We start from the raw sequence: 20,486 nt of genomic DNA, 5'->3' as shown, positions 1-20,486 counted from the left end.
CAAGTGAATTTCGAAGTTAATGGACATTCGTATGACATGGCGTATTGCCTAGCAGATGGAATATATCCTGACTGGGCTGCATTTGTTAACACATTACCAGAACCACGTGGTAACAAGCAAAAGTGCTATGCAAAAACACAGGAAGCGCTCAGAAAAGATGTCGAACGCGCATTTGGCGTCCTGCAGGCCCGATGGGGGATTTTAGCCTTACCGTGCAAACTACATTCACGGCTGAACATGAATAACGTTATGCGAGCCTGCATTATCCTGCACAACATGATATGTGAAGAGAATCGTTTCTCTTCAGTCGATGAGCACGGATATTTGTTTGACGACGAGCAATAAAATCCTCTGTACAAGCTTCGCGTTTCACGACCAGTTGGATATCGACCTAGATCGCTCGGTGAGCTCACAGCACGCATTAATACGATCAAGAACGCTTCACGTCACGCTCAGCTGCAGGTCGACTTAGTTGAACATGTATGGAAGTGTTTTGGTGAAGCAGACGATTAAAATAGAATAAAGATCGTGAGCTGACAAGACTTTTTTATTAACGTTAATTCTTGAATGAATTTGCTAGCTTTCTGTTAAAAAAACAAAGTAGTCACGTGAAAAACATCCTAGTCAGTGAACTCGATCGACGAAGCTGGAGTATCAGATAATTGAGTTAGTGGTGGAAAACTTGCCGTCGTGAACGAAGACGATAGCGTGGATGAAATGTCCGATGACGATGGTAGGTTGTAGTCCTGTGAAGCGAAAGTTGCAAGAGATGAATTGTCACCGGTCGATGATGTGCTTGGTGGTGTCGAAGACTCATCTCTCGGAAATAGTCGATCTTGAGCTGTAGCATCCGCGTTTTCTGGTGAGGATGGTGTTGAGCTTGCATCCGAAGATAGCAGAGCAGCTAAATCATGCGAGGCGGCGGTGGCGGAGTCTAATGGAGGCCTTTGAGGTGAGATCGTGCTCACAGTATCAAGGCGACGCAGCAAGTTGGCACGACGGTTTTCTAGGTACGTAGCGTGCTCACGACTTGCTGGCACAGTACTAAAAAGCTCGTTGAGCATTGTGTGTAGCACTTGCTCTTCTTGGAGGCGCTGTTGGGCTTGATTGATGTGAAGCGGATCCTTTAGTACTTTCACCTTTAGGGTCATCGACGGTGCTAGTGTTTCCTGGGCTTTTACTGCTCGAAGTGGAATCAACCTCTCTACTTTAGCTCGTTTTGCAGCTTTAACCCCGACGTTGGGACGCTCGTTGTCTGTGTTATCGCTGGTAGGAGGACCGGACAGTGTTTGCCCAATGTTTGTAGTCTCAGTTTCCTCGTCAGACACAGAACGCTTCCCAGAGCATAAAGATTGCCCGCGACCTGAATCTCTATCAAGCTCCTTCGCAAACTTTGGGCACCTGGACAGCAAGTCGTAGCACTCTACATAAGCAAAATGCTGGTTGTAGCGCTCTTTATACAACGCCAACGCCTGTTTCATCATAACCCTCTCAGTTGATCCAGACGTTCTCAGAGACTCAATGTGAGTCGAACAGCCAGCATACTTTGCAATTGACTTTTGAATTTGACCAAAATGCGCCTGGAGGCTTGACCACGTACGACTTGGCATCTTTCCTGACTAGAGCAACCGATATGAGCTCCGAACTCTTCATAATATCTTTACTCGACACCAAAAGTCCTTGGCGGTCTGGTTAATTCCGACTAATGCGTCGGTAGACACCTGTACGCATGCTCGCGCTAGCTCCAACTCTTCAGCTACAGCATAGTTACGCCCTCGCGCGATCTTCTCTCGTGCTGGCATCTTCGAGAAGATTTCGTTCGTACACTGAGCGCTGAAGGGTCGCATAAGGTAGTGTTTTGTCAGCGATCATCGGTGTGTTATATCTTGTCGAAGGATGACCGGAGGATGGTCGATGGGCAAATTTAGTCCGTGTTTTGTCGAACTGGTGCGAGCCCAAAAAGTCATCCGTTGGTTACATTTTGTTTTATCGATGTTTTGTCTCAAATGGTGGAACCGGTCACAATAACGCCTGCCCATTTTCTTACAAAAAAAATGTGCCTCTTCATCAGGGGGAAATAGAGCACTACCGGTACAGCAATAATGTTGAGTGCCTTCCCGACAAAAATTCACCGCTCAGCCGGCGGTGCTGCCATTCTCTCCAAGAGAGTGTCTCGATGACGTGAAGCCTAGCAGAGAATGCCGTGACATCCTGCTGATTCACAAGCAATTGCTAGTCCACAGTGTTCCTCACTGCGTGATCCATGCAGAGCTTCTGCCGCGGGAATGAAAGGTGGGCACTACATGTGCATGATCGACGAGGATATGCGTATTATCTCGCTTCTCGTCTCGCTTCTTGTCCGGCGTGGAGAGTTCTATCCTCTCTGAATCCATGTACGGCTCGTGCAAAGCAAGCTCCAAGGCTATGTTGTCGTTCCTCCGGCGTGGTGTCAGGTTCGCACAACCACGCGTTGCGCGCGTCAGGCTGAGGACGCGAGCTTTGGCTGTCGCGATGGACAGGCCACTTGGCAAAAGCCACTTCAAATGTGCGCCATCTGTTCTGAACTTCAACACGCGAGCTAACGAAGATCGACTTGTTCCGGGCAGCATCGCATTTTGATGCAGCCGACCAAGTTGGCGCGAACTTCCGCCGTTATGAGGCCGTGTGTTCTTTTTCAATACAGTATACAAAGACTGTATTATAAGAGATACTGTACGTACGTCGGAACATTGGGTGGGGCACTGCCGCGTGGGCAGGTGACGAGCGCGGCGCGGAGTTCGATGATGAAGACTGGCAGTCTGTCTTGGTTGGAGTGCAAGCGCGAGCATTTCCGGTGAATTGTCAAGGTGTAGTGTTTGTGTACACGTACAGTCGAGAGAGAAGAACATGCAGGCAAGCACGCCGTGCTTAGCACGGTACAAGTATAATACATGTATTGGTATCCTACTGACCACCCGCCCAAATTAAAAGTGACCGTCGTAGACACTCGGATTTCGAGTGTCTACGCCAATCACTTTCAAGATGCCTTTTGCTGCAGGTCTTTCGCTTTCTCAGCCGCGAAGACACCGCCATTTTCTCCGAGACCATTTCCAACTTCAATGCTAAGTTAGCATTGCTTACCTGAAAAAACGGCAAAAAGTTTGAGCCTCTGTGCAAGCGCTTTACCGTCGTGTCCGTTTATGCCGCGTTGAAGTTTTCAGTGGTGACTTGTTGCCTTTTCTGTGTCAGTGCACAGCACCTTGAGTCGAGCAAGCGATACGATCGAGTACATGTACTAGGTATCGCCCAAATGGCCAGGCCATGGCTCATGAGCATTGCTCGTCTCGACGAGCGATTTCCTTGTCCATAGCCCTCTCTGGCTCATTTCCAATTCAGACACAAGCAGCGCACACCTCACTCCGCTCCTGCACAAGCTTCCGACGTTTCCGTAGTCGCCATGAAGGTTTTGCTACAAGTGGCTGCAGCACTCTCGACGTTGTCGATGGCAGCAACGGCCATTAAGCCCGTCGAGCACGTCCTGGACACCACGTTGCGTGGCAACAACGACAGCTTACCGGGGATCAAGGACGCCAAGTGGTATTGGGAAAACGACCACGAATTCACCTCCGAGAATCTCGAATTCTTCGAAAACTTCAAGCCCCACGACGAGAACCAGACGTGTTCCAGTGACCGACACGCTACTCCATTCAACAAGCAGGTCCGCGGTGCCAATCTCGGTGGTTGGTTGGTGCTGGAGCCGTGGATCACCCCCACGCTCTTTTACCAATTTCTAAGTACACAAGAGCGGTTCGGCGACAAGGCCCCCGAGAAGACGGCAATGGATATGTACACCTTCTGCACGGCACTAGGCAAGGAAGAAGCCAATCGCCAACTGCGTATTCACTGGGCTACCTGGGTGACCGAAGCTGACCTGAAAGAGATGGCTGAAGCCGGCGTGAACTCGCTCCGTGTACCGGTGGGCGACTGGATGTTCAATCCGTATGAGCCCTACATCGGCTGCACGGACGGCGCTGTCAATGAACTGGACCGTGTTGCTAACCTCGCCTACAAGTACAACATCGACTTGCTGCTGGACATCCACGGACTCGTCGGTTCGCAAAATGGCTTCGACAACAGTGGGATGTCCTCGTCTGTCAAGTGGACATCGATTGCCAGCACTCGTCCAATCGGAACCACCACGTTCGAGCACTGGCCGCTACGCTCCGCCGGGTGGGCTGGCGAGTTCGACCTTGCTACGAACACGTACAAATCCATTAACTACGAGCATTTAAACCATTCACTTACAACAGTGGCGGTCATAGTCGAGCGATATGCCAAGCACCCAGCCATCATCGGTCTAGAGCCCGTCAACGAGCCGTGGGAACTCACGCCCATTGACCTCTTAAAAGATTACTACTGGAAGTCCTACAAGCGCGTTAAGGCCCGTGCGCCGCACTGGAAATTTGTGCTGCACGACTCGTTCCGGTTCGGTGTCCAGTATTGGTCGCAGTTCATGCGCGGTTGCCCCGATATCGCCCTGGACACCCACATCTACCAGGCTTGGAACGCCCCCGGTACCCGATCAGACTACTTCTCTAATGCCTGTCAGCAAAAGTATATGATTGCCGACATGGAGAACGCTATGATGCCTGTAATTGTTGGTGAATGGTCGCTGGGCACAGACAACTGCGCCATGTGGCTAAATGGCTTCAATGACAATCTGCCGGGTTTCCCTAACATTCAGTGCCGCATGACACAGTGCCCCGTGCACAGCACCTACCTCGGCCAGGGATTCCCCGGCACTCCGTTGGATATTACAAGGCCAATTCAAGGTCCGTACGGCACTGGCCAATCCGGTCCGTCGTTCGGCAAGTGCCCGATCACCAGCAACACGTCGTTTGGCCAGCAAGACGACACCGACGAGCGCGAGTTCACGCGTAACTTGAACATGAAGAAGCTGAATGCATTCGCCGTTGGTCACGGCTGGTACTTCTGGAACTTCAAGACGGAGTTTGGCTCGCGTTGGAACTTCCTGGAGCTGGTTCGTAAGGGCGCTTTTCCCAAGAATGTGTCGAATTATCGCTCCGACGAGGAAGTCTTCTCGGCTTGCCTGGCTGAGGACAAGGGCGCATTCGTCTGTGCGGCAAAGCGTGGAGTTCATCGATCGGACCTCGAGAGCGGCTTGGATTTTGCCTGTGGTGGCGACGATGGCAAGGTGGACTGCACCGACATTGACAAGCGCTTTACTACGATCGAGGAGCGCTGTGACTGGGCGTTCAACGAGTACTGGCATGCTCACCGTGAGGAAGGCGCTACATGTGACTTTGGCGGCGCAGCACACCTTATGACGATCCCCAGTCCGTCTAGCGTCGAGCGTCAGGAATTCCTGACCGCCTCCGTTAGTAAGGAAATCCTTGTCTGGACCCTCGTGTGTGCTGCAGTGGGCTTAAGTGGACTGGCTGTCGTCATGGCTGTCACGCGCCACAGAAGACGGCAAGAATACTCTCCTTTGATCGGCCACGTCGTGAACGTTTGATCCCTAATGACCACATCTTTAAACAAATTGTGCAAGATTGAAAATCGATGGTAGAAGCATCGCGAAGCAATTGACGCCCTTGCAGAATTCAGAATCGCAATGGCAACGAACGGTTGGAAACAATCCGGGTGTCGGATGACTGATACCTGGAGAGTTCTTGGCAACAGCGTTGACGGTTGGAACTCTGACCACGATCATGGACGCCGATTGCTGGGTGCAATATCGCTCAACATGGTGGGCCAAGTTGGACAACACGTACGCGTTAGCTAGCCTAGCTGCTAGGCGAGTTTCTCGATCTGAGGTCCTGAGCAAGTATGGATAGCTTGAACAAAGTGAGAACTCACGTAAACGAAGCTCATAACTGCCTTGGTTGCCTTGTTTTATTATAGCGCTGGACAATGAACCTGATTCTCATTTTCGAAAAGACGCCGTTACCAAGTCGGTCGATGGCGCCAGCTATCGATCACCATCGAATGTGTCTCATGATCAGATTCGGGCCCCCTTCTCTTTTCCGACCCGTCTACAGTAGACTCTACAAACTTTGGTGTCTGGAGCGCACGCCACTCTACTTCACCATCTACGAGCACCGCTACGGGCCAAAGCGGCGCTGGCCTGCCGCAACGAGACCAGACGCGTGTATGGTGACGCTCAGACTAAGCGCGCATGCGTTGCCTATTATCATTTGGCTAGCAAGCTGCTAAAGATATGCCATGCTCATTTGGTTGGCTGCCACACCATGAAGTACTTCAACACGGAAGATCGCAACATGATAGGCTATCACGTAATTTTTCTTATCCCTATCTCATTTCTGGGCTGTGTGCCTTACAAAAATTAAGTCCACCATACCGTCTAGTTTTGCAATTTTCAGCCATCGTATCTTCGTTAAAGGGTGCAGTCGAATCAGTCGCAAGATCCTCTCTCATTTCCGCATTTGCTCCGAGGTGCGCACTAGACTCTGTATCCAGTTGCCAGCTTCGAATCTGTAGGCAGAATGTTGGTCGGGTCCAGCCTGAAGACAGCGGCAGCGCTCTGTGCGCTTCTGGCGCTGTCGCTGCAGCCGAGCGTTTCCAGCAAGTCCGCCCTGGGCGAGCCCAATTTCCGCCAGTCCATCATCTCCATGGACGTGCCTCAGGACGACTCGCACGACGAGCTCACCGATGCTCCGCCCGCCCCTGAGGCACCAACGGATGCACCGACGTCCAAGCCGAAGTCCGATTCGGGTCCTCACGACACGGAAGACCTGCCTGACTACGAGTGGTACTGGAAACACAGCGAGGCCTCCATGTTCTCGCAGGACAGCGGCATTTTCAAGTCCTTCAAGCCCAACGACACGGACATGACGTGCTCGTTGGACACGCACGCCACGCCCTTCAACAAGCAAGTGCGCGGTGTCAACCTGGGCGGCTGGCTCGTACTGGAGCCGTGGATCACGCCCACGCTCTTCTACCAGTTCCTCAACACCCAGCAGAGATTCGGTGACAAGGCTCCGGGGAAGACAGCCATGGACATGCACACGTTCTGCACGGCACTGGACAAGGAGGAAGCCAACCGTCAACTGCGTATCCACTATGACAACTGGGTCACGGAGAAGGACATCGCCGAGCTGGCTGCTGCAGGCGTCAACTCGCTGCGTGTGCCGGTCGGTGACTGGATGTTCAACCCGTACGAGCCCTTTGCTGGCTGCACGGACGGTGCCGTCGAGGCGCTGGACCGCGTGGCCGACTTGGCTCTCAAGTACGACCTCGAAATCCTTCTGGATATCCACGGCTTGATTGGCTCGCAGAACGGCTTCGACAACAGTGGCAAATCGTCGAATGTCAAGTGGACGTCCATTGCCAGCACGCAGCCTGTGGGCACCACGACGTTCGAGCACTGGCCTATCCGTCAAGCTGAATGGGCTGGTACTTTTGACGTGGAGAACCACAACTACTCGAGCATCAACTACGCCAACCTGAACCACTCCATTGTGGCCGTGGAGGCTATTATCAACCGCTACAAGGGCCACAAGGCTATCATGGGTCTCGAGCCGGTGAACGAGCCATGGGAACTCACTCCTATTAAGGTGCTGAAGCGGTACTACTGGAAGTCCTACAAACGTGTGAAGGTGTTGGCTCCCTCGTGGAAATTCGTCATCCACGACTCGTTCCGCTTCGGTCTGCAGTTCTGGGCCAAGTTCCTCAAGGGCTGCCCCGATATCGCTCTGGACACGCACATCTACCAGGCCTGGAACCCTCCTGGAACGGTTGCAGACTTCTTCTCCAACGCTTGTCAGCAGAAATATGTCATCAGTGACATGGAGAACGCCATGATGCCGGTGATTGTCGGCGAGTGGTCTATTGGCACGGACAATTGCGCCATGTGGCTCAACGGCTTCAACGACAACTTGCCTGGCTTCCCTAAGGTGCAGTGCCACATGATAGACTGCCCGGTCAACAGTACGTACCTCGGCGACGGCTTCCCGGGCACTCCTTTGGACAAGACCAAGCCGATCCAGGGTCCATACGGCACTGGCATGTCTGGTCCGTCCTTCGGTAAGTGTCCCGTTACCAGTCAGGACTCGTTCCACCAAGACGACGACGCGGCGTTGACCAAGTCGCTGACTCTGAAGAAGCTCAATGGCTTCGCTAATGGCCACGGCTGGTACTTCTGGAACTTCAAGACGGAGTTTGCGACCAAGTGGAGCTTCCTGGACCTATGGCGTATGGGCGCCTTCCCCAAGAACGTGTCGGACTACCACGAGAGCGATGGAGTGGAGAGAGCGTGTGTGAAGGAAGACAGAGGCGAGTTCGTCTGCCGTGCCAAGCGTGGAGTCAAGGAGTTCGAGCTCAAGAGCGGCCTCGCGTTCGCGTGCAACTTCCCGGAGATCGACTGCTCGGACATCAAGAAGCGCTTCCTCACTCTGGAGGAGCAGTGCGACTGGGCCTTCAACCAGTACTGGCACCTCAACCGCCAAAACGGAGCGACCTGCGATTTCGGTGGTGCCGGCCACCTCCTCACTGTGCCGGGCGCTGCCCCAACGGAGCTTCCGGAGGCTGTGCCTGTTCCGATCCACAAGACGAAGGAGAAGACGGGCCACTTGCTCGTGTCGGTGGCCAAGTGGAGCATTGCCGCCATCTTGGGCGTCATTGCGCTCGCCCTGGTGGCTGTTGCCGGTGCGATCTTTGCAGTTGTGCGCTGGCGCCAGAACCGTGTGCGTCGTCACTACTCGCCCATTGGCGGCCGCGCGTAAGTAAAGGAAGCATGTCGATGTTCATGAAAGTGACACGAAGTTAACAAAGCTGGAGGAAATTGCAACGGATAACGTCAATTAAAGCATCAAGCAATCTTTTTGTATTTGCTGCCTCAAGCAAATCGTATTTTGAATGCTGCGATCTTTTTTGTATTTGTTGCTTCGAGCAAATCCTATTTTGAACCATCGTCGTGCATTTGTGCAACACCCATGCAATGCTTGCGGTTCGTGGACGTGACCGCGTGGGATTTAACTTCCAGTGAATGGCGTCGGCTGCTGCTTCAGCTCCCAGATCACGAGCAGAAGCAGGTGACGCGCTTCATGTTCGCGAAAGACCAGAAGCTAGCGCTCGCTAGTCGCTTGCTGCAGCGACAGCTCATCCACGAGCTCTTCGGAGTTGAATACGACACCATCGATATTGCGCGTACACCCGAGGTGCGTTTGCAGCCTGCACTACAAATAACATTCCGTCCTTTGCTCTTGCTATACTTACACTGCTACTTGTGGCAGAATAAACCGTATTGGAATCGTTTACCGGGAAACCCCGCTCCGTCATCGTGGAACTTCAATGTCTCGCATCATGGCACCATCGTTACAATTGCCAGTGACGCTCGTAGCTTAGTGGGTGTGGACGTCGTTCGACTAACGGATCGACCGCATCGCAAGACGTCGATCGAGGATTTTTTCCGAGCTTTCACGGGCCATTTCAACCCAGGAGAATGGGAATATATCCGCGGAGCAGAAGATGAAGATCGTCAATATATTCGATTCTATAAACTATGGTCTCTCAAGGAAGCGTACATTAAGGCGGTGGGAATCGGACTAGGCTTCTCGTTACTCCGAGCTGAGTTTGTTCGCGTAGAAGACCAATGGGAACTACTTTTGGATGGAGAGCGATCTAGCGACTGGCGTTTTGCATCCACTCAGATTGATGCTGCACATTTGGTAAGCGTTGCGTACGGACCGTTCTCGGCGATGTGGAAACCCGATACAAGCTCCCTATTTCATGCTGATATTTCTCCTAGCAGCCAGTCTGTTGTTTATACTGAGGAGGCCAAACAAACTGCTTCATGGCAAAAATGGACACTGCAGGATTTAATGCAACTTCAGTTGTGTTAAAAAAAAGTTTTGCAAGTTTTCGGTTATTAAGCAACGGTTGCTCCTCGGCCACATCATTGCAACACAATGGCAAGTGGGTTGAATGTAAAAGCTTAACACACAAAAACCTAACTAGGTCTTGGTGTTCGATCAAGTTGCCGCTGTGATACGGCAACACGACATTGAAATCAAGCAAGCAAGCAACAAAAGTTGCATAGCCCAGATCTTGCTTTACGGAGTCGGGAATAGCATCTTGCGCACCGTGGGCTTAAGGTCGTAGTAGATTTGGTCCAGACGCGTGTCCAAAGTGTTGTCGCACACGATCTTGCCCTGTTTGGCGTACAACACGACACCGCCAGCCTTGGCTTCTGGCAGCATGCCATCAGCCACCTTATTAAGCGTCACTTTGACCTTGCTCACGTCCAGATTGGCCTCTTTCTTCATGGTAGCGATGTACTTGTCCGTGGCTTCCTTGATCACCATCTCCGCTAGACGCACGTCCTTGGAGCGCACAGCAACCACCACGTCGGTCTCATACAGCTTGATCAGCCCCTGGACGATAAGGTCACGCAACAATGCCTTGTTCTTCTCGTCGGCGGTCGTGTAGTTCTTCAACTGGGCCTGACCGTCCACAATGAGCGTCTTCAGGAGCTCGTCACGCGCAATCATCTTCTGTCGACGTGAGGCACCGATCTCCGCCGAGCGAGCACTAGTAAAATAACGATGAAGCGTTAATTAACTTTGCCAATAGCGAGAAAGACACACACAGCTCCCTCACATGCGTTTGTTGATCTCACGCTCCTTCTCCTTGCGAGTGTATTCCTCCTGGATCTTGATTTTGGCGTTGTGCACCAGCATTTGTTTCTCCAAGTTGAAGTCGTGCTCCGTCTGATCAAAATGGTTCCGAGATTTCAGCAACACTTTCCCCTTCACTCTGGTGAATTATTTTTCATTTTTATTACCTTGATGCGGATCTCGTTGGCCTTCTCCTGCGCCTCCTGCAGGATAAAGTTGACCATCTGCTTGATCTGTCGGTCGGCGTCGGACGCGTTCATGGTCGCTCTTGTGCTCTTTTGGCTGCTCTACACTCTACACACACAGGCAAGTCGCTTCCGCTGCTTTTGGCTTTGAAGACAGTCGAAGAGATCTTCTTCATTTCGCACTTAAATGAAAATTTGAGTATTGGCCAATTGGAACTATTTTCACGGACAAAACTGCCTGATAAAAACTGAAAATACAGCATTTGCCGCTTGTGGCCAAGAAACATGTTGCGCATCAAGGTGACGCGGATGCTTGCCGCCGCTCGCCGTAGCTCAGGGCGACAGACGCTACGCTCGATGTCTACGAATCGAGAAGTAGATGACAAGGCTTTTCTTAAAAACATTTCTCAAGATCAAGCCAAGCGCGCACTGGAGCGCAGCGCAGCCATCCGCGCCGATCACATCTCGGCAAAGGGCAATTTCCCAGCGAGCAGCCAAGGCGACCATGATGTAGACTCGGACGAGGCCAATCGCAAGCGCATCATCTACCGCAGCAAGCAGCGCGGCTGGCTGGAGGTGGATCTTCTATTGGGCCGCTGGGCTAGCCAGAATGTCATGCAACTCTCGAGCGACGAGCTGAAGCAATACGAGGACATTCTGAATGAAGAGACCATCGACATCTTCAACTACATCTCCGGTAAAAGCGCTGTCCCACATAGACTTGACACGCCCATGATGAAGAGACTACAGGAATACTGCCTCACGTCGCCACTCGGCAAGGCCTCAACCGAGGGTTTTGCCGAAAACAAAAAGTTCATGAGCAACTAAATCAGAAAAAAAGGAGTTTGACATGGAATTTTATCTTCTTATTTTCTATCGTAAAATGTTACGACGGTACACTCGTTTATTAAGTCAGCACAGGACGGCAACGGTAAAAAGACAAATTGTAGAATGCCATCGCTAGGCAAACTAAAAGCTGACGAGATTCTTGCGGTAGTAGCAAACGACTCTCTTGGAATCGCACGATTAAGCGGAGAACCAGATGAAACGGCACTGGCAACTTCATGTCGCGATACAACACGTTTTTGTCGTTGGTTGCAGGTACAACGAAGCCGAAACCTACCAACGTGTATTCACTTCCATTGTAGAAAACTTCTCTCTTCGTGGCGTTCACAACTTCCTGATACAGTGGGTTGGCAACTCGAGTCTGTACGTACGAGATAATTGATTCATCCAGAATCTTCATGTGTTTTTCCATCACATTAATCAACTGGACAAGCTCGCTTTCCTCGAAATTATCGAGCATTGGAATGCTGTGATTGAGCTCCATGGAAATTTTCGTGTCGTGGTTCGTATCTGCATAGTACGATACCACCTCGTCCAGTATGGAAACTCGTTCATTTCTGTGTTTTTCGAACACGTGAAGAGGAGATGGATCTTCCTTTATTGACATGTTCAATGTACCTAGAACAGCGTCGGCAAACTCATCCACGTCAAGGTCGTGGCTGGAATACCAGACGGTGGAAGGTCCTTGCAAGCCGTGATTTAGGGCTCGTCGTTCGGCTTCAAAAGCAACTTCGGTCATTTTCTGAAGTGCCTTCAGACGAGCTGCTCGTTTTGCTGTTCGGTCCAGGCTCATGTTGGCAAATGTTTGAAACAACGACAGCGTTGGCAATGATGGCGTATACACGGTCACGCCAGATTGCACCAGGCACAGTTGACCCACTGAGCAATTGCCTCCAAATGTAGTTTCCCTTGCAACTATCCATTTGTCAACCGAAGGATAGGAGTAAAAGTGAGTGAGTGCAGCGTAAACTTCATTTCTTGTTAAGAAATCCGTCACGTCGTCGACGATGGTAAGCAATGTCAAATGTGAAGATTTCTCTGAGCTAGCGAGGCTTTCCGTGGCACCGCGCTCAGAATTGTTAGCGCCGGGATTGCTGATCAGATCTTGGAGAAATTCTGTCGGCGGCGGAAAGACCGAGTGTGATGAATTTGAACGAATTGTAAGCCGAGGAATGCCGGTATCGAAGTAAAATTCTTGAAGTTGCACTTGAATTTGATCAAGAGCTTCGGTATCGCGCGCATTCATTGCAGTTTTGCCACTATGAATGCTCTGATTTGTGACTCGAACAGGAATGCTGTCGTTTGCTGCTTGAGTTGTAAGTTGTCTCAAAAAATTGTTAGTCTCCGGGTTTGATTCGCCACCGTGGTCTTCATTACCCGAGCTAAGTGATTCAAGCAGCAGTGACGCTATTGTTCTCGTCTCGTTAATACGTGGAGACCACAACCAGGGATAACTATCAGCTGGGAAAGTTGGAAGTGGTAATTTATCATCGCGAGTGTAATATTGGTCCGAGTAGCCTTCATACGGCGCAAAAGCTGCAGTATACTGCGAATAAAGCACAGATCTCTTGCTTGCCCCATCATAAACAAACGACAACGTTGTATTCGGTCGGGTTTCTTCTTCTTCTTCTGCAGCTTCAATCGCATCTAACGGTAAGGTGAGATTAAATTCTCGAATCATTTCACTGGCGTTCATCATCTTTAGACGCTGTGCGAATATCTCGTCTTTGAAATATCCAACATAGTGACTCTGGATAAGGTTCCAAGCAACACGACCAAGAGATTTCACAAGTGGAAGTGCCAAATTATTAGTGAGAAACATTCCAATCGCTTTGTTGCGGCGACGACGCACGTTGTTGGAGCGCACAGACTTTCCGTAATCCATAGGAGACACGAGATTGTACATCAGCAATCGCGGTATGTCCTTCTTTCAAAGAGTGCTGGAACGTACTCTCTCTAAAGAGTGCGAGAGTACTCTCACTCGCGTAGAAAAACCCCTCTTCAAAATCTCGGGGTTTTGGCTTCAACCGCACCACGGTACTCTGTAAAGTTGCTGAAGTTTGAGCCATTGTTCGCCACAACTTTCCCATCCGGAAGACGAGTCCACTGTGGTTGAAACTTGTACGGTTGGTCTTTGGCCCAGTAATCGGAAGCATTGAAAGCTGCTTCCTTTGCCGCCGCGTTGCTTGTGCTGGTGACTGCAACGAGCAGGATGGAAAGCAGCAGCGTCGTGAGAGTGGCGCATCGCCTTTTGACGCCAAAGTTGCCACTTTTGATAGCAAAAAGCTTCTTCATATTTGCTTCTACAGAGTTGAGAAATTTGCAAGTGCAAGAAACATTTAAGATAAAGTCTGTCTTTCTCAAGTGTGAAATTCGGCTTCTCTCCCACTTTGCGTGATCGTGTCCAATCCACAACTTTTGAATACCTTAACCTTGTGCTAAGATTGGCAATAACAATGGATGGCAACGGACTGAAATATTGATAGATAAAGGATCATATCCGCCAAAAAGTGCAATGTGTTCATTTCCATTACGTTTTTTTTAACGAGCGTTGCAACAGACGGCCGAATCGAGCGACAATATTGCCTCCTGCAAAACTCACTGCAACTGTCACTACGAAAGAATGGGTGGGCGTCTACTGCGTTTGGCATGGGCAATCGAGCCTTATAAAACGGTATTCTACAGCCTGCTTTGTGTTCACGCTGGAGCACCTGGGTTTACTTGTTCTGGCACTTACTCACCGTACTCGATTGCTGGACACACTTGAGATTCGTGGCGTTGCAGGTCACAGACCACGGGCCGTTCACACCCTTGCCGCCGCACTGGTCGTTGAGTCCAGGCTTCTTCTTCATACAGAATCCGGTGTGTTTGTCAGACTTCTGGCAGAACGTAGCAGCGTCGCATTTGACGGCCTTGTTCACCCATTCACACTGCTGGCCCGCGCTCGCCAACTCGGTCAGGATGTGCACACGCAGGTGCGTGGTGGCTTCGGCGGCTTGAAACGCAACACACAGGACAGCAGCGACAAAAAGTGAGAGGTTCATAGCGGAGAGGTCTTGTTGGCTTGAGAGGAGATTAAAGAGTGATTGGAGTGGATGCAGCTCGTATCTTTAGAGGATCTCATATTTTATAAATCAGTTGCGCAATTGACATGCTTTCGCACTGATTAAAAATCAGAAGATGTATCATAACTGGTGACACTTGTACATTAGTAGTAACCAAATAGTGACAGGCACAAATTGTGTTGTGTACACTCGTCACGGCTGGTAACGGTACTGTATATGTTAGCTTTTGACAACCCACTTAAGTACGGTACACGGCGATTTTAAAATACTGTACTGTAAGCAGGACATTTGTTAGCTTTTCTTAAATCAAGCGTTTTTCTTGCAAAGGTGCTTTCTTTTTAAAGCGTTTCATTTTTGCATTTAAAAGCACTTTTCCTTAAAGAAAAAATAGACGGAAAAAAAATATCGTCAATTTTATTGTGGCAAATTCAGCTAACATTATACAATAACCCGGGGCCTTAGTGAAACCAAGAGAAGCGACAACCAACCAATTTACTTTGATCCGTCGGTTTTTGTACTCGACTCACTGCTGGCCGCACGTGCTCACTACTTCATCCTCGACCTCAGCTCGCTCTGTTGTCCAAGATGCTGCCGCTCGCTGTCTCCCTCCGCCGCCTAGCCGGCCGCTCGGCCGCAATGGCCATGCGTCGCGCCGTGCCGACGGCTTCTCGCTCTTCAGTCCGCGTGTTCGCGGCCGTGCCGGGCCATGCTTCCACGGCCTGGTACTCTTCGGCCCCTTTGGACTTTGGCACAGACGGAGCTGCTGTCGTGGAGCTGGAGGACGGCGAAGACGTCGTACTGGAACCGCTGCAGGGCTTCGTGGACCAGAAGCCCATTGCTGACTTCGATCTATCGCAAGAGACACAGCGCAATCTGGAGCGCGCCGGCGTGACGCACCTGTTCCCAGTACAGACGCAGTCGTTTGATGTGATGATGAAGGGCTCAGACATCATGGGCCGCTCCAAAACTGGGTCGGGCAAGACGCTTGCCTTCGCGCTGCCAACCATCGAGACCATTTTGGCCAACCGCAAGAACACGCGCAACCCGCAGGCACTGGTGCTGCTGCCCACGCGCGAGTTGGCGCAGCAGGTGCACGACCAGGTGCAGCGCGTGGCCCCACAGCTGCGCACTATTAACGTCGTGGGCGGCGTGTCCTACACAGTGCAGGAGAACCAACTGCGTCGCGGTGTGGACATCCTCGTCGGTACGCCCGGCCGTATCATGGACCTGGTGGACAAGGGATCGCTGTCTCTCGAAGACGTTGATGTGTCCGTCCTGGACGAGGCCGACATGATGCTTAAGTTCGGCTTCCAGGAGGCCGTGGAGACCATTCTGGGCTGGGTTCCCGACGGTGGCCAGACTGTCATGTGGATCGGGCCACGTTCCCCAAGTGGGTCAGCTCGATGGCTAGCAAGTTCCTGACGAGCTCGTGAACATTGATCTTGTGGGCGACAATGACAACCACGTGCCGGCCACTGTGGCCCACAAGGCCATTCTCGCGCCCTCGCGCGACCGTATCCAGGTGCTCGAAAACGTGCTGCGTCTGCACGCGCACGACGGCCAGACACTGGTGTTCACAGAAACGAAGCAGGAAGCGGACGAGATTGCCAACTCGCTGCCTGGCCAGGACGCGCGTGCGCTGCACGGCGATCTGTCGCAGGGTATGCGTACGTCTACCATGAACGGCTTCCGCAACGGCCACGTCAAGACGCTGGTGTGCACGGACATTGCCGCGCGTGGCCTGGACATTGCCAACGTGGAGCTCGTAGTGCAGTACCGTCTTCCCAGTGACAAGGAGAGCTTTGTGCACCGTGCTGGACGTACCGGCCGTGCCGGCCGCTCGGGCACCAACATCGTCTTCTTCGATCGCAACGACACCAGCGACGTGCTGGACTTTGAGCGCCGCTACAAGTTTAAGTTCGCGCACGCGGCTCCTCCTCGTCCCGAGCAGATGATGACTGGCGCTCTGGAGGATGTGAACAAGCAGCTCTCGTCACTGCCCAAGGCGAACGCGCAGCTGTTCGATGAAGCTGCTCAGGCCATGATTGAACAACAAGGACCGGGTGTGCTGAGCGCTGCGCTCGCGCTGCTGTGCGGCTTCGACTCGAAGAAGCTGACGTCGCTTTCCATGCTGACGGGCCGCCACCGTATGCAGACTGTAGAGGTGGAGGGCGTGCAGAACGCGCGTGATCTTAACCGTCTACTAGCGTCATTCATGGACGACCGTGTGGACATCCACCCTGTGGAAGGAGGCAAGCTGGTGTTTGACATCCCGCAGGGCAAGATAGAGGCGCTACAGGCCCATTTGACCGCTTCGTCGCCCGATGAGGAAGTATCGGTGACGACCGCTGTGGAATTCCCGCGTCTGGTCGTCGACAGAGCCGGCCGCAACAACAACAACTTCGGTGGCCGCTTTGGCCAACGTGGCGGCCGCAACAACTCGCGCGGCTTCTCGAACAACCGCTTCGGCAACAACAGACGCGAAGGTGGCAACAACCGCTTCGGAGGTAACAAGGGCGACAACAACTGGAAACGCAACGACCGCGACGGCGGCAACCGGCGCAACGGCGGCCGCGACTTTGACTCGTCCTTCTCCAAGGGCCGCTCCTCGAACCGCAACAACTTCGGCCGCTTCACCGACGGATGGTAAGGCTCCTTCCTTCCTGGATTCGAACAGAGATGCATTAAGGGAATGACTGTATTTTAGATAGTGAGAACCACAGCTAGACATGGCCAGCTTTCAGTTGTGATTTTGATTTGATAGATATTTCAGCCAAAAAATGACAACAACAACAAAAACAGCTATAACTTCAACTTCAACTTCAAATTTGTTCATTTTTTTTTGTTGTGTTGCGTACACCATGCATTTCCTAGCAGTTGAGCCACATATTGGGGCACGATGCATGCGCTTGCGCGTGTCTGTCGCTCCCGAGCGCCACGGGCCACATCTCGCATGGCCCGTGTGTTGTGTTTCTCCTCTTCTAACTCTGGATCTATAGGTACTACGGCCGCGTTGGGCCCGGATGTGGCCGAGTTTGCGAACCAGCACGGACATGTCCAGGCCAGACTCGATTACAAGAAGCTCGTGGAAAATGTAGACGCGGCCATTGAAAACGGCAAGAAGCGTTGCAGTGACGGCAACCCGCAGCTCGTGGCCGACCTTTATCAGCGTCAGGCCAAGCTGCGTCACAGTGTTAACCTGCTACGTGCCGAGCGCAATACACACGCCAAACAGCTCGGCCAAGCTGCCGCAGCCAAGAAGAAACAGGGCCAGGAAGCAGAGCAAGTCTTCGAGACCTTGCGTCTTCGTGGACAGGAACTGAAGCGCGAGATCGCAGATGTCGAGGCCGAGCTCGGCCAGGTGTCGGCCGAGCTAGAGCTTGAAGCACTCAAGATCCCCAATGACACGCATCCAGATGTCCCTGTCGGAGGTGAAGAGGAATCCCGCGTTGTCATGAAGTATGGCGAGAAACCCGTCTTCAACTTTAAACCCAAGGATCATTATGACTTGGCCACAGCCTTGGAACTGCTGGATACTCAGACCGCTGCAAAGGTGGCCGGGTCGAAATTTACATATTTGTGTAACGAAGGCGCCATGATGGAGATCGCGCTAGTTCATTGGACACTAAGCAAGCTGCGTGCACGCGGGTTTAAGGTCATGTTCCCGCCCGATGTGGCCCACTACAAACTCGTGGAAGGCTGCGGCTTCCAACCGCGTGGAGAGGCCACGCAGATCTACTCGATCGCCAACTCGGACTTGTGTCTGACTGCGACGTCGGAGATTACGCTCGCAGCGGCCAAGAGCAACGAGATCCTGTCGACTCCTACGTTGCCTCTAAAGTACGCAGGCTTCAGTCACTGCTTCCGCACGGAGATTGGCCACGGTGGCCGTCTGACACGCGGGATTTACCGTATCCACCAGTTCAGCAAGGTGGAGATGTTCGCCTTCTGTGCGAATGAGACGCAAGCCCAGGAGTTCTTCGACGAGATGGTAGAGATACAGACGAGTATGTACGCCGAGCTGGGTCTGCACTATGAGCTCATGGACATGGCCACAGGTGACTTGGGTGCGCCCGCGTATCGTAAGTACGATCTGTTGGCGTGGATGCCTGGCCGCGAAGAGTACGGCGAGGTCTCTAGTATGTCTATGTGCACCGACTACCAGGCCCGTCGCCTGAATATTCGCCACAAGGACCCAAAGGCCGAGGAAACTGGTACGTCGTTCGTGCATACACTGAACGGCACCGCCTGTGCTGTCCCTCGTCTGCTTATCAGTCTGTGGGAGACGTACCAGCAAGAAGACGGCTCTATTGTCATCCCCGAGGTTCTCAGGCCGTACATGGGTGGCCAGGAAGTCATTCGCCGCGCTGAATAAGGCAAAAGACAGACAAGCTGCCAATAGACTCCACGTGAGATACTGTATAGCTGTTGTGGTTGCAGGTTTGATGCCTGTTTTTATTATATTGCAATGCGTTTGTGCGGTTCACGTGTCTGTCGGGCCGTTGTTGCTCTCCAGTGCCCGAACGTACAACGAGCCGAGAACGCAGTCGCGAACATCGAAAGATTTGAAGCGGCCACTCGCAGTGAGCACGTATACCTGCGTGGCCGTGGCGGCCGTGATAGTGCCCGACATGACACGTTCGTCCTGACTCTCGTGGTCATTTCCAGCCACTGATTCTGTCCGCTGGCGTTTGAACACCTCCACTTCCTGTCCCTCCTGTAACATGCGCGGGTTGTAGCCCAATCTCGGTCGTCGGTTCTTCGCTGCCATGATGTTCGATGATGTCGCAGACGCGTGGGGTATCCTCCGAGAAGTGATGATCATGGGTCTCCGTCTTTTCAGCTTCTTTGGCCGACCCGGCTTCTTCTTTGCAGGTTTGGCCACTGGGGGCTTCATATCACAAGGGACAGCGCTGCGTATAGCCTCCAGGTCTGCAGCCATCTCTTTGGGTGTCACGTGCTTGATGGCCGGCTTAAAGACCGACGCGCGGCCCAGCAGTCGCTCCAGCCGCTTCTTCTCTTGGAACTGAACTCTGTGAGCTCTCTCTTCGGGCGAGGCCGAGGCCAAGAACACGTCCTCGGGGCCGTCGTCGTCTCCGTCAATAGTGCGTCGTCTTCGCATGCCATTGGCCGATTTCTTGGCCGGCGTGGAGAAGCCCCCGCGCGTTTCGTCACGCACAGCTCGGCGACGGCGACTGGTCACGCTCACGCCGTCCTTGGCCGTCTGTAGTCTGCGTAGCTCTCGCTCGATATCGGCGCTCATCTCTCTCTGGAGCTCGGCGCAGCGATTGACGTACGTTTGTCGGCCCTTCTTGCCCGCGTACTCACACACTCGCTGTGCCGCCGTTTGTCGCCGCTTTAGAGCCGCGTGAGCCTTGGCCAGTTGATCCCGAAGCGTAGCCCGCAGTAGCTCGCAGCCCAGCACAAAATCTGTTGCGGTCTCGAGCTGTAGTTTGCGTTCTAGTTCGTCTAGTCGTGCCACTTCATGTTCCAGACTCTCCCGATCTCTTGGCATCGCGTCCTCGCCGAAGTTATCTTCGATTTCGTCAATTTCCTCGTGCTTGAGAGTGTCTCCGTCCCGGCCACTTGCACAGCTACTAGAAGAGATCATAACAGAGTTAATGAACCTATTACCAGGCGCTGAATCGCTCTGTGGGACGCAGGCCGCCACATCCATCTCAGCTATGTGACCCACGAGCGTAAAATTCCGAAATGATGATAAGATGGCGCGAACTGGGCGGAAAAGGGTCAAA

General features: G+C 52.5%; 10 protein-coding genes across 10 annotated transcripts; 6 read left to right on the top strand and 4 right to left on the bottom strand.

Annotated features, from left to right (window-relative positions):
* Positions 1–3,436: 3,436 nt before the first annotated feature.
* On the top strand, positions 3,437–5,515 carry PITG_09799 (glucan 1,3-beta-glucosidase; the record flags this gene model as incomplete). The annotated part of the gene is made up of 1 exon (XM_002903346.1): positions 3,437–5,515. One exon carries the CDS (start codon positions 3,437–3,439, stop codon positions 5,513–5,515), a length of 2,079 nt encoding a protein of 692 aa, XP_002903392.1.
* Positions 5,516–6,506: 991 nt separating this feature from the next.
* PITG_09798 (glucan 1,3-beta-glucosidase, putative) lies at positions 6,507–8,744 on the top strand (the record flags this gene model as incomplete). Its single annotated transcript, XM_002903345.1, has 3 exons — positions 6,507–6,578; positions 6,666–8,513; positions 8,580–8,744. The coding sequence occupies 3 exons, from the start codon at positions 6,507–6,509 to the stop codon at positions 8,742–8,744; spliced, it is 2,085 nt and encodes a 694-aa protein (XP_002903391.1).
* Positions 8,745–8,954: 210 nt separating this feature from the next.
* On the top strand, positions 8,955–9,757 carry PITG_09797 (L-aminoadipate-semialdehyde dehydrogenase-phosphopantetheinyl transferase, putative; the record flags this gene model as incomplete). The annotated part of the gene is made up of 3 exons (XM_002903344.1): positions 8,955–9,179; positions 9,255–9,596; positions 9,695–9,757. 3 exons carry the CDS (start codon positions 8,955–8,957, stop codon positions 9,755–9,757), a joined length of 630 nt encoding a protein of 209 aa, XP_002903390.1.
* Positions 9,758–10,073: 316 nt separating this feature from the next.
* On the bottom strand, positions 10,074–10,897 carry PITG_09796 (V-type proton ATPase subunit E, putative; the record flags this gene model as incomplete). Its single annotated transcript, XM_002903343.1, has 3 exons — positions 10,074–10,551; positions 10,621–10,730; positions 10,805–10,897. The coding sequence occupies 3 exons, from the start codon at positions 10,895–10,897 to the stop codon at positions 10,074–10,076; spliced, it is 681 nt and encodes a 226-aa protein (XP_002903389.1).
* A 200-nt stretch (positions 10,898–11,097) lies between these two features.
* On the top strand, positions 11,098–11,650 carry PITG_09795 (uncharacterized protein; the record flags this gene model as incomplete). Its single annotated transcript, XM_002903342.1, has 1 exon — positions 11,098–11,650. One exon carries the CDS (start codon positions 11,132–11,134, stop codon positions 11,648–11,650), a length of 519 nt encoding a protein of 172 aa, XP_002903388.1.
* A 21-nt stretch (positions 11,651–11,671) lies between these two features.
* Positions 11,672–13,574, bottom strand: PITG_09794 (uncharacterized protein; the record flags this gene model as incomplete). Its single annotated transcript, XM_002903341.1, has 3 exons — positions 11,672–12,637; positions 12,734–12,927; positions 13,108–13,574. The coding sequence occupies 3 exons, from the start codon at positions 13,572–13,574 to the stop codon at positions 11,730–11,732; spliced, it is 1,569 nt and encodes a 522-aa protein (XP_002903387.1).
* A 95-nt stretch (positions 13,575–13,669) lies between these two features.
* PITG_09793 (small cysteine rich protein SCR108) lies at positions 13,670–14,712 on the bottom strand (the record flags this gene model as incomplete). The annotated part of the gene is made up of 2 exons (XM_002903340.1): positions 13,670–13,971; positions 14,406–14,712. The coding sequence occupies 2 exons, from the start codon at positions 14,710–14,712 to the stop codon at positions 13,670–13,672; spliced, it is 609 nt and encodes a 202-aa protein (XP_002903386.1).
* Positions 14,713–15,318: 606 nt separating this feature from the next.
* Positions 15,319–17,383, top strand: PITG_09792 (DEAD/DEAH box RNA helicase, putative; the record flags this gene model as incomplete). Its single annotated transcript, XM_002903339.1, has 2 exons — positions 15,319–16,095; positions 16,160–17,383. 2 exons carry the CDS (start codon positions 15,319–15,321, stop codon positions 17,381–17,383), a joined length of 2,001 nt encoding a protein of 666 aa, XP_002903385.1.
* A 249-nt stretch (positions 17,384–17,632) lies between these two features.
* On the top strand, positions 17,633–19,108 carry PITG_09791 (seryl-tRNA synthetase; the record flags this gene model as incomplete). The annotated part of the gene is made up of 1 exon (XM_002903338.1): positions 17,633–19,108. The coding sequence occupies one exon, from the start codon at positions 17,633–17,635 to the stop codon at positions 19,106–19,108; it is 1,476 nt and encodes a 491-aa protein (XP_002903384.1).
* A 446-nt stretch (positions 19,109–19,554) lies between these two features.
* Positions 19,555–20,410, bottom strand: PITG_09790 (uncharacterized protein; the record flags this gene model as incomplete). The annotated part of the gene is made up of 2 exons (XM_002903337.1): positions 19,555–19,562; positions 19,636–20,410. The coding sequence occupies 2 exons, from the start codon at positions 20,408–20,410 to the stop codon at positions 19,555–19,557; spliced, it is 783 nt and encodes a 260-aa protein (XP_002903383.1).
* Positions 20,411–20,486: the final 76 nt, after the last annotated feature.

The sequence above is a fragment of the Phytophthora infestans genome, genomic scaffold, assembly GCF_000142945.1.
Source record: "Phytophthora infestans T30-4 supercont1.15 genomic scaffold, whole genome shotgun sequence".
NCBI lineage: Eukaryota > Oomycota > Peronosporomycetes > Peronosporales > Peronosporaceae > Phytophthora > Phytophthora infestans.
The sequence above is the reverse complement of the archived record's forward strand: the minus strand, read 5'-3'. Positions and strand labels throughout refer to the sequence as shown.